The sequence below is a fragment of the Quercus lobata genome, chromosome 2 (genome assembly GCF_001633185.2).
Source record: "Quercus lobata isolate SW786 chromosome 2, ValleyOak3.0 Primary Assembly, whole genome shotgun sequence".
Classification (NCBI taxonomy): Eukaryota; Viridiplantae; Streptophyta; class Magnoliopsida; order Fagales; family Fagaceae; genus Quercus; species Quercus lobata.
Genome location: NC_044905.1, coordinates 16040042 through 16056047, shown reverse-complemented (window position 1 = coordinate 16056047; position 16006 = coordinate 16040042). Strand labels below are relative to the sequence as shown.

Here is a 16006-nt window from a genome sequence, read left to right as displayed (position 1 = left end):
GGTGTGGCAAATTAAGAGCCCATGGATCTTGAATCTTAGCACATTATTTTAGGAGGTTTTTCAATAGCAGGTCACTATAGAAGAATTTAAAGCAGCTACGCTAGACTTGTCCCATTATAAGAGAGAGATCCATGAATAGAGTAGAAGCAAATGCAACCAAGCACGCTTGTTCCCCACATGAACCCACGTGAAACATTTTAATCACCAGCTAGGCAAAACATTTTCTCATTCTCTCTACATCATGTGCAATAATAATTTTCACAAGTCAAATCTCGTTTTCAAAGGATAATGGTTACACTTAAACTCGTCCCTTTCTTGTTCGCTAGTCATATTTTTTTTGTAATATTCTACCGATATTCCAATCCAGAGATGCTTCAAAGCCCCATCCAATAATCCCTTTTTTAAAGAACAATATACTATAGAAGGACATGATATCGCTAAATTATCTCGCCCCATTAGCAAACGTAAATACTTCATTGTTTTTAGTAGTGTCTTTGGCTCTTTCTCTTTGCTTTATTTAAAATAAAATAAAATAAAAGATATAAGGGAGTGATGTCGAGCCTCTAGTAAAGACTATTTCACTCCTTACTCATGAGACACTCTGAAAATCTCATGGATTAATAATGTGGTGTGTAGGGACACGATTTTTCACGACTCAAGGATGACGTTGGGCTCGTATGTAAAGGGCCCGAACAATACGATTTGTAGAGAGTGGGTTTGGAAAGGCAGGACCTTGGTCGTCAGACGGCGGTTTAGTCATAATTTACATAGAAGCCCATACGAAGGGGGATTTGGCCTGTATAGCTAAGCCTTACACGGATGTGGTTTGAAAGGTTTATCTCCTCGGACATCCTCGCCATTCTTTTTTTTTATGGGGTCTCCCCCTCTTTTTTCTCAGCTCTCTTTCCCTTTTATACTAGTATTTCCTTCCCGTTCTTCACCTACGTGTCCGTTTTTCCTTGTTCGGGGTAGTTACTCGTCTTATCAATCCATACGTCAGAGTGGTTGGGAAAAACTGGATAGCATGGTATGAGTATGGGCTTGTCAGGTGCTGGACTCCACATTATGGTGTTGGCAGCTTTCTCCCGCGTTCTGCTCTTGTACTAAGTTTGTCCTTTTCTTCATGCGTTTTTATGAGGTGTTGAGCGTGAGATTGTCCTCAACCAGATCCTTGGGCCTTCAAGGAGCTTTCATCGCGCGTCCTTGGCAGTAGGGCTCCTCGGCCTGGGCTTTGGGCCCTTAACACAAAGTGGACTGGGACCTCAGATTTCGGGCCACACATGGTGGATAGCAAATTATCACATTTTTAACTTAGCTATTTTCCCTCTTGTGGATGCTTGCAGGCAGTTGGTCTCCCAGTTTCACTAGATTCGTATTTAAGATCTACTTCCACAAGACGAACAGATATGCGAACAACCTTGTTAGATTAGGGCTTCATCAATCTCATACTTTATTTTATTTAACTGTTCTTCTGTGGACTTACGGTATTTTCAATTTAGATGGTAGTGGCTGGTACCTAACTAAACGTTGTCCTGAGACTTCAATTCATCCTTATTTTAATACATTATTCTTTTCTACCAAAAAAAAAAAAAAAAACTCGAGAGTTTAGACATCCGAATTTAAAAATTATTTTAGAGAATAAAACAATTTACAAATAAATTGTTCAGAATAATTTTGTTTGTCCTATTTTTTTTTTTTTTTTTTAAAATAGAATACAGTTTCAAGACACATCATTTTGATGTTTTCTAAAAATAAATGGAAGCGGATTAGCGGAAGAATTTGAGGAGAGGAGACCAACTAGTCTGCTACTCTACTACAAGTCTACAATTGCGTCGCATAAAAGATAAAACAAGATGCTCAATTTTGTATTTCTGTTTGCATGGCGCTTTTGTAACACACACATAAACACAAAAAGAAGCAAGATGGTTAAAAAAAACTAGTCCTACACTACACACACGTTGTCCCATTAGTAGACAGTTCATACATAATACACAAATAGTTAAACGGTTAATACATAATTTATTCATAATAAAATAAGTCTTCCAACTTTTTCCCTTTGTATGCATCTAAACACATAATTTCTTTATCAATCCTCCAAATTTAATATATAACGAGATTGAATTTAATCATTTAAAATTTACATGGGTTGTTAGTTTGATCCTAAAACTTTCAATTTAGTTATTTTGGTATGATCAATTCACTGTTTTTGTCAACATCCCTTACATTTTGCCATTAAATAAATAGAATGGTGCCCTTTTTTTTACTCTCTCCTTGACGGCCACTACTAGCCAAAACCCCCCAAAAAATCCCATTGGGGTTTCAAATTTTAAGACAAAATCAAATCATTTAAAGCTTTTGGCTGTACACAATAGAATTTGTCAACTTTCAAAGCCAAAACATGGGGCCGAAGTCATCTATTGGAATTTCCCTTCCCCTAGATATTCACTTTTTGAAGTAACCCAATGCTTATACAATTGATTTTAATTTGTTGACCATTCACTTGGGATTCCCTGCCTTTTCCACCTATGTTAGGTTTTGCTCTATTTTATTGACTAATAACACCTTGATTTGCTGTAGTTGATTAGATCGCAACATGGTTACCTCGGGCACAGGTCTCTCTTCATGAGAATTGATTTAAACAAGATCTAGATCCAGTTAATTTCATTTCGGGGATTGTAATAGACGTTTTTTTTTAGGTAAAAAGGTAGGAATGAGTGATCAGTCTACGAAAAACCTTACTTAGGCTTGACCATAGCTACGGCTACTGGCTGAGAAATCAATACTTGTGAGGCCTAGACAAGGGATAAGGGACTACAAACCCTCCCTCAGATGGTCTCAACCATAGTTTGATCCCAACCCCACCAAGATTCTAATAACATCAACAAGTGGACATTCTGAGAAACACTTTAGACCTCGAGAATTCGAATTCAATTGGGTTGTTTGGATATCGCTTATTATTGAAAACTAAAAAATGAAAACACTGTAGTAATATAATTTTTAAATGTGTGAATAGTACCGTAAAACTCAATTTTAAAGAAAAATTTAATTTGCTGAAATCTGTACATGTAGGTTCCAAAAACAGTACACAGAACCCACACACAAAAAGCCAGCACATGCACAAACACTGACGTGTTTGTATCCAAACGCTGACGCATTTGTATCCACACGGTCACTTAATCCCAAATCCCAACCAAAACACACAAGAGCAAAGATGGAAACGCATTGAGAGGACAACCACCTCAAAAAGTGCTGTTCATTATGGCACGTGCTGTGCTTTGGGCCTTCAGCTTATTCAGTTGGCTGCTATTGCCAGTTTTTTTGGGACCAGAACATTATTGTCCTTTTGGGGGGCGAGTTGGGGGAGAGGGTGAGAGGACAAATGACCTTTTGGCTAAATATTCACTCTCATTTATATCCATTATTTCACGCACATATCAACCATTGATGTAGAAATGTCTACATTTTAATACATAAAACATAAAAGTGAATGCGAAAAATGATATATGAAAGTGTGGATGTAAGAGAATCAAAACCCCTATACTTTTTCAGGGTACTTTTTGGTTGCACCAAATTTATCATACCTCATCCATCCTTTTTGCTAAACTAGAAGGCAAACACCAGCAAAACAAACCCACAGAAAGACTAAAACAACACACACCTAACCAGAACAAACGAAAACCAGAGGAAAAGAAAGAAAACAAGAAACATAGAGAATGACCCAACAAACTTAAGAAACTATAATGTGAAGTCAGCTCTTAAGTTTTGAAGGCCTCAATTTAGCCAAGCAATCAGCAGTTTTTTATTTCTAAACCTTGGATACCAAATGAAGCAGAACTTGACATCAAGTTTACTATCGACTAACTCACAGACATCATCCACAGTCTGAACCACTTCCCAGATTAGAGACTTCTGAGAGACTTCAATACAATCAAGGATCCCCTTTGCATCACCTTCAACAAATAACTTGGAAAAACCTTCAGCAATTGCAAACTCTACTGCACTTTTCAAATCTGAAGCCACAGCTACCTCAGCAGAGCCGTAAAATTGTTTGACAGTGACACCCATGCTAGACCACACTCACCTTTATGATTAAGAACAACAACAGCCAAGCAGGCTTTGCACAAAACCCAGGCAGAATCAACATTTATTTTTAATCATTGGTGAGGAGTAGCAGCTCATCTGTCAAACAGCCCGCACTATCCCTCAACTCCATTCCTTGAGAATACATAGCAACAACTTGTTGAAATTCTGAGTGGAATAGCTTCTGATTTTACTTGACCTCTTTCAAACACCACAACATTACTGGTTCTCCATAACTTCAATGGTCATTGCAACAATCAATAAAAATTTCTATTGATATCATTACAACTCTAGTCATTGAGTTTTTTTTGTGTGACTGGCTGTATGGGTTTAATTTGATTTCATTCACTTTTTTGCAATCTATTTCTATTTGGTTCTTGGAAAACAAAGGAAAATTTATACCCTTTTTTTTTGGGATTAATTTATATTTGAGGGAATACTTGAATACCTACACTTGAATGTGGAGTGCGGATGGCTTTGTCTGATTTTCCAGTTGGCAATGTGTGGGAGAGTTCTTCACCTAAAAGGCTTGAATTGAGTGATGATTTGATCCCCAACCCAAGCTCGACTGACAAGTGATCACCCCTGGAACAACCTAGCCTTCAACTCCTTTGGCATAGTACTACTTTGTGTACCAGTGGATTATAGTCAAATGCCATTCCATCCTTGATGATAGTATGACTTATGAGATTGTGGGTTGATCTGTTTGAGTGTGTCACTAACATTGCATAAGCAAAAGAAATAGTACTACTTTGAATCCATCTAGATCAAATTGCAGGACTAGAATATAGTTTTGTGAACTGGGAAAAACTAACTGTTTAATATACATGACCTTGGAACTTGATGGAACAAAGCTTTTGGAGTTGTATGCATGTAGAATCAAAAGAATGTCTTTACATGGATTTGAGAATGGTAAGCAGGTTATTATGGAAGGGATCTGAGACGTGCTCAAGAAGGTTCTGTACAGGACCCTTACCAGTCAAAGCTGCTTGTGTGTAAAAGCCTAACCAAGCAACCATAGCTAAGCGCCCATTTTTTATTTCTTTCACCTTCAGCTCCTCAAAAGCTACAGGATCACGTGATAGGTTCAAGGGATCAAAAAGTGCTCCTCCTGGATAATTGATATCACCTGGCAAGTAAATGCCAAGAGGCTCCAACGCCTCAATCCCACAAAATCTTGCATATTCTGGTCCAACCTATATGTGAAAAATATCCAACAAAGAAATAGATACCCATCTTTAGAAACTATTATAGTGTCAATAAAGAACATTATTTGTTAAACTTTAATAATTCAGTTTGGAACAGACTTATTGGCTCTCCATCTCTTCAAGTACATTTTCAGTTTCTGCTGTAGTTACAATTTGCACAGAAATTAATGAAGAAAAAGGCTCGTGAACAAGCAGCCTGAGGCTTTGGAGGAAGCCCCATCTCAGACAATCCATCACGAACAACAATTTCACCTCTAAATTTGTTAATTGAACTCCTTACATTGGCACAAAGCCACAAAGTAGAATGCATGATTGTGGAAGGATATGATTGGTGATAGTCATATGAGATTACAGAAAGAAAAAGAATGCAAAATACAGTTATTGGCTCTCCATCTCTTCAAACCTGGGACTTTGTCCCAGGTACACTTTCAGTTTCTGCTTTAGTGACAATTCGCATGGAAAGAAATGAAGAATAAGGCTCATGAACAAGCAGCCTGAAGCTTTGGAAGAAGCCCCATCTCAGACAATCCATCGTGAACTAAATTTCACCTCTAAAATTGATAATTGCACTCCTTACATGGGCACAAAGCCACGAAGTAGAATGTATGATTATGGGAGCATAAAATTGGTGATAGTCTTATGAGAATACAGAAAGAAAAAGAATGCAAAATACAGTTGTTACCATCAGGAGTGCTTGGCAAATAGCAATGACAATCACTCCTTGGCCTCCAGCTAAGTGGAGTCCTGGGATGCCGAGGTAGTCAAGAGTATCTCCCTGGTGAAATTGAAGAAGTGAAGAAAAAGAAATCATTAATGCCTCTTGTTATCATTGCTTATTAAGATTACATTCACAGAAGTGTAGAATCAACTTATGATTATAGTGAGGGTGAGCTCAAAAGGTCAATAACACAAATAGATGAGAAAAAATCCGAGTGAATTCAAAAAGTTTGCTCAAGCAAGAAGGGCAGACCATGCTTAAGCAGTTGAATAGATCAACTACCATGTGGCTAGTTCTCAGAAAGAACTTTTTTTCCCGGCTGAATAGTTATTATGCTGCATTAAAAATATAGACAAGAAGAAGGATGGCAAATCAGTTTCAGTCAAATTTTTATTTTTAAAATCCAGACATTTTAGTAATCTTCAATTTTGCCTAATTTAGAGAAAGGATGATGTAGAAGTGTAATTTATTATTCATTTTAAAGTTAGAAGAGTAATTTAGTAAGAAGCTTGATTTCAAAATATTTCTCAATTCTCACTCATCATGGAAATATATTAATGTGTTTCCAAATAATTCCACAAACAACATTTATGACCTTAGTTTCCATTGAAGAGATCCACGCTATAAATTTGCAACTCATAAATAGAACTCTTAGATCACATAGAACATAGCAAGAGCCCAACAGCCCCATACTGCATCAGAGTTCAAATATTTGCCATTCTAGCTTCAATGCTATACTTCTTAAGGTTTAGTAGGACTGAGTAGTCCAAATCTGGAAGTAAAGCTTTAAAAACATGCCTTGCAGAAGAAATCTGTTTCCTTAATATGTTCATATCCAATTCTCTAATTCTTCATCTTTACGTCTTTTAATTCTCAAATTTTTGTTTGATGTCAACTTGGGTTAAAATTAGGAAAATTAAATAAGTTCTCGGTTTCCAAATTTAGTCCAAACTGTTTCTGTTAAATAATATTGTCCAAAATCTGGTCCCTAGTTAGACAATCATCTTTTATATCACCATCATGTTTACTGTACACCTAAATAGTACTCACATCAACCTATACATAATATATAGGCCCTACCTAGATATTACCTTAGAGTCTCGGACAGTATGCAGACATGTTGATTGATCCTAGCCGTCCTATTCATTAATAAACTTTGAATTTTCCCTAAAAATTCTATACAAACAGCATTCACAAGTCATAAAACATTGTGTGAACTGTTAATGTTAGAAGTTTCAACAATTGATAACCTAAATATTACTATCAGAGCACTAACTTGATTACCTATCTAGTTAAAAATAACAGAAACCAACAAGTTGATAACTTATATATTATTGTCCGAGCACTAATAACTAACTATATATCAGGAACCAGTAAAAATTACTTTGCAAAACAGTAAAACCACAACCCCTCCCCCTTCTAGAAATCGCCCCAACTGATCTTGTTATATGGCTGTAAAGTATCCGTAATTTCAATCCAATGAGCAATCAGATCATCAGAGAGATGCTCATTAGCCATAGATTGAGATGTGAACCCATAAGACAAGCCGTGATCTCTTTAAGCAAATGAAAAGGCCATAGTGAAAGAGTATCTACTTCAAAGTTGAATGTGCAAACTAATGGACAATATAGCACATAAATTACTAGGAAGAAAGCGAACAAATAGGAACATATCCCCGGATGATGATACATACACTCAGGCAGAAAATTACCTGAAGCTTTGAATAGCCAACTCGCCACCAGACAGGCTCAACGAAGTGAAAGGCTCCTAATATGTCTAATACTTCTGGAACCAGAACACCAAGTGATGCAAGCATAGCCCAACGTGCATGCAGTATCTCAAAGCTGTATACAGATTAAACTAATCATTTGGAAAATTAAACATAAGACTCAACAAACTTTGTTGACTATGCAACCCATAGTTGACATTCTTAACGCAATGGAAGCCATATTTGACTGACATTCATAGTAAGCAAAGTAAACCAAATTGGAATAAATAATCGTTGTATTTTCATAGAGTTGTCATGTAAAATGCAAGAGTGTCGGGAAAACATTTACTCAGAGTCATAGCATAAATTTATGACGATAGTCAAATAGTTCGATAGCTAATGTTCACAACACATAGCAGAGTCCTTGTCTGACTACACAACTCATCACCCCCTAATCTGAGTCCAAAGTTCAAAACTCTGTCATTTTGCACATGCCTGAGTAGTTGGATAGTTAATGACTACATTACAACTTTTTGAATTGGTCATTAAACACGCGCATAATAAGTCTTGAACCCATGACCTCACACCTTGCTTTATTGTGGCTAACCCTGACTTGTCTATTGAAGATCCATAGCCAACCCCACAAATGTTAGGGCTAAGGCTTGGTTGTTATTGTTGTTGTTGTTGTTGTTATCTTATCCCAATGCACAAAACTTTGATATTTTGCATCCAAATTAATATAATAAGGGAACATCAAGAAAACTTTGACATTTTGAATCCAAATACCAACACTTCAGAGGGAATTGTAGTGCTATATCAACTATGGAAATAACAATTCAAAGGATTAGGTTATTACTAAACAGGCATTATTGAGGCAGCAATGGTCAAAAGTGAAAATCATAACGTACTTAAAATATTTCTGGAAAGCCACAGGATCCTTGCCCAGACCTGCAACATCAAAGCCGTAATCCCCAGGTAGTTCACCAGTTAAATATTTAGGATAGTCATATGAAAGTGGACCAAGCCAGCGAGGGCGCTCTTCTCCATACCACATGCTATAACATCAGAGAAGAAAGTTAACATATAACTCATGATAAGTACAATCAACAGTAACTCTGACCATGTAGATACATATCTGAATATGTAATGTCTTCAGGTACTTGCATATCTGCCACCCTCTTATAACACTAATATGATCTATTCACAGATCATTTGCAGTATTGCATCATTGCATGTAGCAGATAAGTGTTACGCACTTAAGCTATTAAACCGACAAAACTAATGGCAGAAATTTTTCACCACACCTACATTTTTTTTTTTTTCAATAGAAATTTTCTACAGCCCTACTTGTTTTTGAATATGGTAGATAAAATTGTTCTATATCATTAAATTCATAAAAAAGAATCAGAATATCTGAACTGCATGACGTGAAAATCTTTCATTGGTAATTGTAGGTATACCAACCTAATGCTTCTTGCTTATAGTACAGCGGGTATGGCTTTACTAATTTTCACAGAAAATAATTCAATTTATCAAAGGAAAAAGGTTGCCAGGCTACTAAGACAACATAAAGTGCTAGTTTATTTGCCTTATTTAAGAACATCAACCTGACCACGTCAATGAATGACACATTTAATGTATCAGTCCAATTGATTGTAAGTGGTAACCATAGAAAGTGCTAAAAAATCCCATAACTGGGCAAATGAAGTTGAAGAAAAACACATTAAACTTAATTCACTAATAAGAAAACAGGATGATACAAAAACATGAGTCTCTGAAACTCACCACAAAAATCTAATAAAAGCCGAAAGTCCAAAGCCTCACAGTCCAAAACTTTCAGGGGAAAAAAGAACAAGATTTAACAATGCTTTGAAGAGCATTCAGCCGTAATTTTACGATGACACAAACCAAATAACCAAATCATGGACTACATTGAAAGGTTTCCTAGGGAACCAATGAAATTATAGAGCATTTAACAGAAATTTTACGATTGCATAAACTCTCGCTTCAACAAGTGTAAATGCAAAGATTGATAAAATAAATTAGGATGCATTCATAATAGAATGACTAGATTTCTTACTAGTTGGTTAGAACAAATTAGGATATTACTACAATATGTAGATCATGGTTTTGTAGAATAACACGTACTACTGTGGTTTTGTAATACCATGGGCTGCCATGGTATTAGGATTACCATACTAAATCTAATCTATGTCTACTGTGGTTTTCTCTCTCTCTCAACGTGGTATCAGAACCACAATCTTTGTTCCTCATCAACCTTCATTGTCACTTCTTCCGTTGCATAAGAGCCCACACCCAAGATATTATGGGGATCTCATCTATACCTAGACTCCTTATATTTGCATTCAGGTCCTCTCAAAATCATTGTTTCGGCATCACAGACACCCTCGCGCATCGTCTTAGTCCCAATCATGCACTTCCTACTCTAAACACACCTTCCACATCTCACATGTGCTTAGAACCCTCATTGCTATTTTCTTCCTGCGAATGCTCCTAATCTAGTATCTGACTTCCATAGTCCTTGCTACACAATACAAATGTTGAAGATGCACACAGTTGTACTCTTGTGCCAGAGCTCTTCCCGGTTTTTCAAATCATGCACTACACGGGCTTCTTCCTCTTCAATAGTGATAGCTTTCAAGGGTTTTTGGTGGGTCCTAAATCATTGGATACACACAGTTGTACTCTTGTGCCAGAGCTCTTCTAGGTTTTTCAAATCATGCACTTCATGGGCTTCTTCCTCCTCAATAATGATAGTTTTCAAGGGTTTTTGGTGGGTCCTAATTCATTGGATGGGCATTGAAGATTTTCCTTCCAAACTCATGTTTTCACTAGGCTTCCAACTTGAGATTTGAGGGGATGTTAGAGTATTGTTTTGTAGCATACCATGGGTTACTGTGTGGCTGTGTAAGGTTACCATACTAAGCCTAATTTGTTCCTATATATTCCTACATTGACTTCATTGTAAGTTGTAACAGTAACACACTTCAATATAGTAAAGATATCACCGCTAAGAGCTTTTCAATGTGAAGCGCAAGCCGTAAGGCCGAACCATGTTCATTCATCTCCTATTTCCTCTCTCTCTTTTAAGAAAGACTACAACTTTGCTCATGCAGAATTAGTATATTTATAGCGTGGAGGTACCGTGGAAAACATGTTCTCTCACTCTAATTTGCATCAACAGCCCCACAACTAGCTTTCTTTGAATTTCATGTTGTACAAAACTTTCAACACCTTTTGGTTTTCTCTTTTCGTTTATTTTATTAAATTATCAATATGTAACTAAACAGGAACCATTTTTGTCAACGAGTGCTTTTACAGTGTTTAATCGCTTACCCGGAATTACCTCTCTTTTCTTGCTTTCTCAGACAAGGTCTTAAACTTGGAGGAATTTCGAACAGCAAACTTCTTCCTCTCCTCCATTCTTCTTTGAAGCGACTCTCCAAGTGGGCTATTAGCTATGGCTTTAACAGCAGTGAAAGGAATCGCCGAGAATATTAGAACTCCCGCAAGCTTCAAAAAGAAGAAACCCAAGTAAAATAGAAAGACAGAATAACATGAAAACCCTCCGAGAGAAAGAAAAAAAAAAAGTAAGGACGAGACGGACCTCTTGCCATGAAGCTGTGCAAAGTGAACGAGACTTGGGGTTGGGGATGAGGTGGGTTTGATGTCTTGGGACGAAGAACTTCGAGCGGAGATTGGGATGAGAGCCTTGAAAGAAAGAGGAAGAAGAAGATGAAATTATTGAACAAGGTTGAAACAGAGCCATGGGACTTGTCTGCGATTTGCGTGGACCGGAGGTGCTTCTTCATCCTTTTGGTTTTTTAGCCGTTGCAAATTTATTTTGCACTGTAAAAAAAAAAAAAATAAAAAAAATAAAAAATAAAAAGCACACAGAGACAACTTTTTTTCACTGGGCTTTCTTGATCTTTCGCATTCCCACCCCACCAGTCCGTTTCAGATTAGAGGGAGTTTGGAAATCAATAAAAAAAGACTTTTGGATTTTTATAATATAAAGTTTTTTAATTCTTTCTTTAACCTAATATTAAAGTTATTTTTAGGTATAAGGACCCTTTGAAAAGCTCTTTAGCTAAATTGTCGTTTGACAAATTTTTGCTAAGAAATCTTTAGAGCTCTTTTGATAGTGCTAAAATACATCCATAATGTATACTTATTAATTAAACGCAAAATCGTCAATTAGATTCATCATTTAGGACCATTAAAGACATAATGTGATTAATGTCTCTTTACTAACTTCTTAACATTTTTTTTTCTGCGTAATTGTTTATTGCGGGGGATAGAACCCCGTGCTAATGGTTACAAGAGGAATTGGGTACACTAGGATATAAGGCCCGGTGGTCTCTTGTTGGTTATTTAAGGGTTATTAATGCTCATTAATATTGTAATTGTTCATCCATGATTAATGGAAGATGATTATTGTTGTACATATCACTTACCATTATAATTAAAGTAGTCTTCAACCCTTAGGAGGTATGTGGGTGATGGATTCATTGGTCTAGGATATGATGAAAGACTTGGAGACATCACATTCAATTTACTATATTATCAATTCATGAGATTTTCGAGATATCTTTGGAGAAACTATTTCATGAGACAATTTCATAAAACATCTTTCACTCACACACGCGTGGGTCTCACAAAGACAACTTTCATATGTAAAGTTAGGGTTAGGTCCAAAATTATCTCTTGATACTATTAAAACGACAAGATATTAACTAAATGTTTTATAACTTACCAAATGCTTTTTAGTGTTAAAGTGGTGTGGAAAAAGGGGAGCGATAGTTTTCACTCGTGAGGATGAGTATTGTGACATAAAAGAAACAAAATTTGGGGTGGGAATCTTGATAGCCCTCAATAATGGCTGTACTATACATAAATCATATGGTTGAATTGAGGAACCTCTTTATTTTTTATTGATAAGTTACACATTCAGGTGTTCCTGAATCATGTCCTTACTCCTGAGAGTGGTACGGGTACCAATTGGAAAAGCTGAGGACTCAATTGACAAATTGAATTGAAGAACCTCTAGTTAAGTTTAAGAAAACATAATTAAATAAGTTCTTTTTAACATAAAATAATGCCACTTTTAACTAAAGATAGCAAATAGAGAGTACTAAGATTTTACATTAATTTTATCGAAACTTTGTGATTGATTTCACAGGTTATCAAGGTCCACCATTCCCAAATATTATGCCGGGGCAACCAAGCACAACATAGATAGATGCAACTATTCAGCAACAAAAAATAAAACATAGATAGATGCAACTAATTAAGCATATACACAAAAGCAAAGTAAAAAAAAGAAAAGGACTTAATAGGACAAAGACAACCCCCAAAATCATGGAAAAGTAGTGATCAGTCTTCGTAGAGTCTGCACTCATCAGTCTCAGGATTGTCCTGGCAAAAGAACTCGAGAGGATCTTGTTTCTCCAACCTGAGCCTCAGATCGGCTTTGGCTTGGCTAATTTCTTCCACTTCGTCCCACGCCACTTTGCACTCGTCCGATCTCCCGTCCTCGCCGCACACCTCCTTCGCTTCTATCACCTTCTTCTCTATCATCTCCGCCAGCTGCTGCTCTTTCCTCTGCGTCCCTATGAATTTCGGCGCCACCGCCATCGCCTTCACCGTCAAACCCTTCTTAGCCTCACCCATCCGTACCAGTACTGATTCCTTCGAAAACGACAAAGCCTCCGATCTCGGCGACAACGACGAGCCTCCTCCTCCTCCTCGTACTGTGCGAGGACAACAACCTACGACCCCTGTCCCTGCCACTAAACACGCCATCTTGGTGGTCTTCGTTCGATCTCTACAATGGAAGCGTGAACAATAGTTTTAACTTTAAAAAAAAAAGTGTCTCTCTCTCCGTGATCTCTCTCTCGTTTTCTTCGTGCTTTTTCTATTTTATATTTGTTTGTTTATTTTCTAGAATTTGTTGTGTTGTGAGTCTCTGATCTCTAACCAGGGTTACTGTTTTGTTTGGTGAGCTTAACCACCATGAGTTACTTTACCTTGTGTGTGGTGGTCTCTTGTCTGTTGATTTGTCTCCATCCATTGGTAATGGAATTACGTAAATACCCTCCCCCTCTAGCACTATGTGGTGATTTTTTTTATTGGAGAGGAGGAACTTTGTATCAATTGGGGTATTTGTGGAATATGGATTGGACCATGGTCCACCACTATTTATGGTTCACTTTTTCAATAATTAAATTGCTTCCTTACCTTCCCCGATCCATAGTTTTTCTAGCGAACGGTGAGGATTTAAAATTTTTGTGGGCTCGATCTGGATGTGTGTAGTTAAACCCATCTTTCTAATTTGTGATGTGTCTTTTCTAACATTATCCAGAATCCTCCTGCTCAACATCTTCACACTGTTCGGATAATTAGGCCTCATATTTTCCATTTTTAACACTATTACTACACTTTTTTATTTATATGTATTTTCAAAAAAATTAAAAACTATTGTTTACTTGTTTGTTTCCTTTTCTTTCTTATATAAAGTTATTGAAATAAATAAATCCTAATTTAATTTTAGGAAGGTTCTATATTTTCGTAAACTGTAAATTGTGGTTCATCAAAAAAAATATATATATATATATAAATTGTAAATTAAATTTTGAATTTTTAAATTGTTTCAAATTAAATCCTCTCTTGTATCTTTCTGCCACTAAACCACAAAGCTTCTTGAGTTGAAACGAATTTAAAATTCAGTATTTAATTTGTTATGTATAAAATTATTAGGTTTAATTTGAAAAATATCCCAAAATTATAGTTATGGGGTGTAAGGTTGAATTTATTCAACCATCTTATTGGCTTTATTCCGTGCCAAATTTGCTTGTAATTCAGCATTTAGTAACCCTGTATTTAGGTGGGTTTGATGTAAGGGTAGTGAGTGAGATAGAGTGAAGTTTGCTCAAGAGTGTGCAAGAAAACAGAGTGTCGCGGCTGGGTCTCGCGGGTGACTCGCGGCTTCAAGTCGCCAGAAGCAACCTCACGTGCCAAGCATGCTGGAAGGTGAACAGTCTGCTAGCTGGAGCACTACAGGACAAAACAGGACAACTGGCCATACGGTTATCTCGCGACTGGATCTCGCGACTTAGTCAAGCCGCGAGGTCAAGCCGCGAGCCACCCCTGTTTTGTAAAAACCTGACGTTTCACATTCCTCTCCACTCCAGTATAAATACCCCTATTACCCACGATTGAAAGAGAGCTTCCAGAGAGAATTTTGAGAGAGAAACCCTAAAGAAAAACCAGATTGTTTCACCCACAATCTCTACCTTAGAATCTCTTCAAATTCCTCAACTCTCTTCCTCTCCATTGTCAAATCCTTGAGAGGCATTATACCAAACCAGGTTCTCACCATCATCATCATTGTGAGTCTGTTGTTTGGATTTCTGGGAAGCAGTTAGGAAGGAACCAATCTTCATTGGTTGATGCTACGGTCTAGTAGCGGAATCCGGAAAGCTAGAAAAGAAAAAGGTTCGGCGCAACCTCGTTGGAGCAAGAAGCTTGGAGGGCTTAGGTGCACTGGGTAGATTAGGCTTGGAGGGTCTATTGCTGTCCTTGTATCCCAACTATATTTTCTAGTGGATTGATTACCGCTTGGAGGGCGGCGGAGAGGTTTTTCGCCGAGGACTTCGGTTTCCTCTTCGATAACACATCGCGTGTTGTCTTTGTGTTTGCATCTTCCTTCCTCTATCTTTGCCTTTAAATTATCTGCTGTGGATTTTATTTTGTTATGGCTTAGATAGTATTTAATCAATTTCGTATGATAGCATATGTTAAGTTTCCGCACACTAGTTGTTTGACATATTGCTTGAATTGATTAAGTTGTTATTTGGGGGTCTAAACGTTCAAAGGTGTTTTTACACGTTTTTGAACTTTCATGGGGGTTGGAAAGTAGCCATCCCATGAACTTGGGCCGAAGAAGAAAGGCCAAAGAGACACCTTCGAAATGAGAACTCGGCCCAAATCCCACCATTGAGAAGCCCAAGCCTGAGAGGTGAAAATCGAACTAGAGCCCAAGCCTGAGAGGTGATAATCAAACTAGACCAACCGTTGAGATAATCCGAGAAAAACCTAACCAAGAGGATATCAATAGATTTATCAAGGATGCAACTTCGGTCCCCATTCCCAAGGAGAATGAAGATGACGTAGAACCCAATGTAACAATCATTTCTGCATTAATTAAGTATTCCTACCTAATGTTAGCCTCATTAAACGATGAATGACTAGTCTGAACAGTAGAGATAC

The 16006-nt window shown here is 37.2% G+C and overlaps 2 protein-coding genes across 2 annotated transcripts; both read right to left on the bottom strand.

Moving 5' to 3' along the window:
- Positions 1-4814: 4814 nt before the first annotated feature.
- On the bottom strand, positions 4815-11565 carry LOC115974728 (chlorophyll a-b binding protein 7, chloroplastic). The gene is made up of 6 exons (XM_031095225.1): positions 11343-11565; positions 11082-11248; positions 8623-8769; positions 7718-7850; positions 5971-6063; positions 4815-5276 (listed from the first exon to the last, which is right to left on the bottom strand). The coding sequence occupies exons 1-6, from the start codon at positions 11502-11504 to the stop codon at positions 4974-4976; spliced, it is 1005 nt and encodes a 334-aa protein (XP_030951085.1). The 5' UTR covers positions 11505-11565; the 3' UTR covers positions 4815-4973.
- Positions 11566-12840: 1275 nt separating this feature from the next.
- LOC115974727 (calvin cycle protein CP12-3, chloroplastic) lies at positions 12841-13664 on the bottom strand. Its single transcript, XM_031095224.1, has one exon. The coding sequence runs from the start codon at positions 13538-13540 to the stop codon at positions 13112-13114; it is 429 nt and encodes a 142-aa protein (XP_030951084.1). The 5' UTR covers positions 13541-13664; the 3' UTR covers positions 12841-13111.
- Between the last annotated feature and the right edge of the window lie 2342 nt (positions 13665-16006).

Coding starts and splice junctions, on each gene's coding strand:
- LOC115974728 (XM_031095225.1), bottom strand. CDS start 11,504: ATGGCTCTGTTTCAACCTTGTTCAATAATTTCATCTTCTTCTTCCTCT. Junction 11,249..11,342: donor GCACAGCTTCATGGCAAGAG/GTCCGTCTCGTC, acceptor TTCTTTTTGAAG/CTTGCGGGAGTTCTAATATT. Junction 7,851..8,622: donor GCTTTCCAGAAATATTTTAA/GTACGTTATGAT, acceptor ATCTGTATACAG/CTTTGAGATACTGCATGCAC.
- LOC115974727 (XM_031095224.1), bottom strand. CDS start 13,540: ATGGCGTGTTTAGTGGCAGGGACAGGGGTCGTAGGTTGTTGTCCTCGC.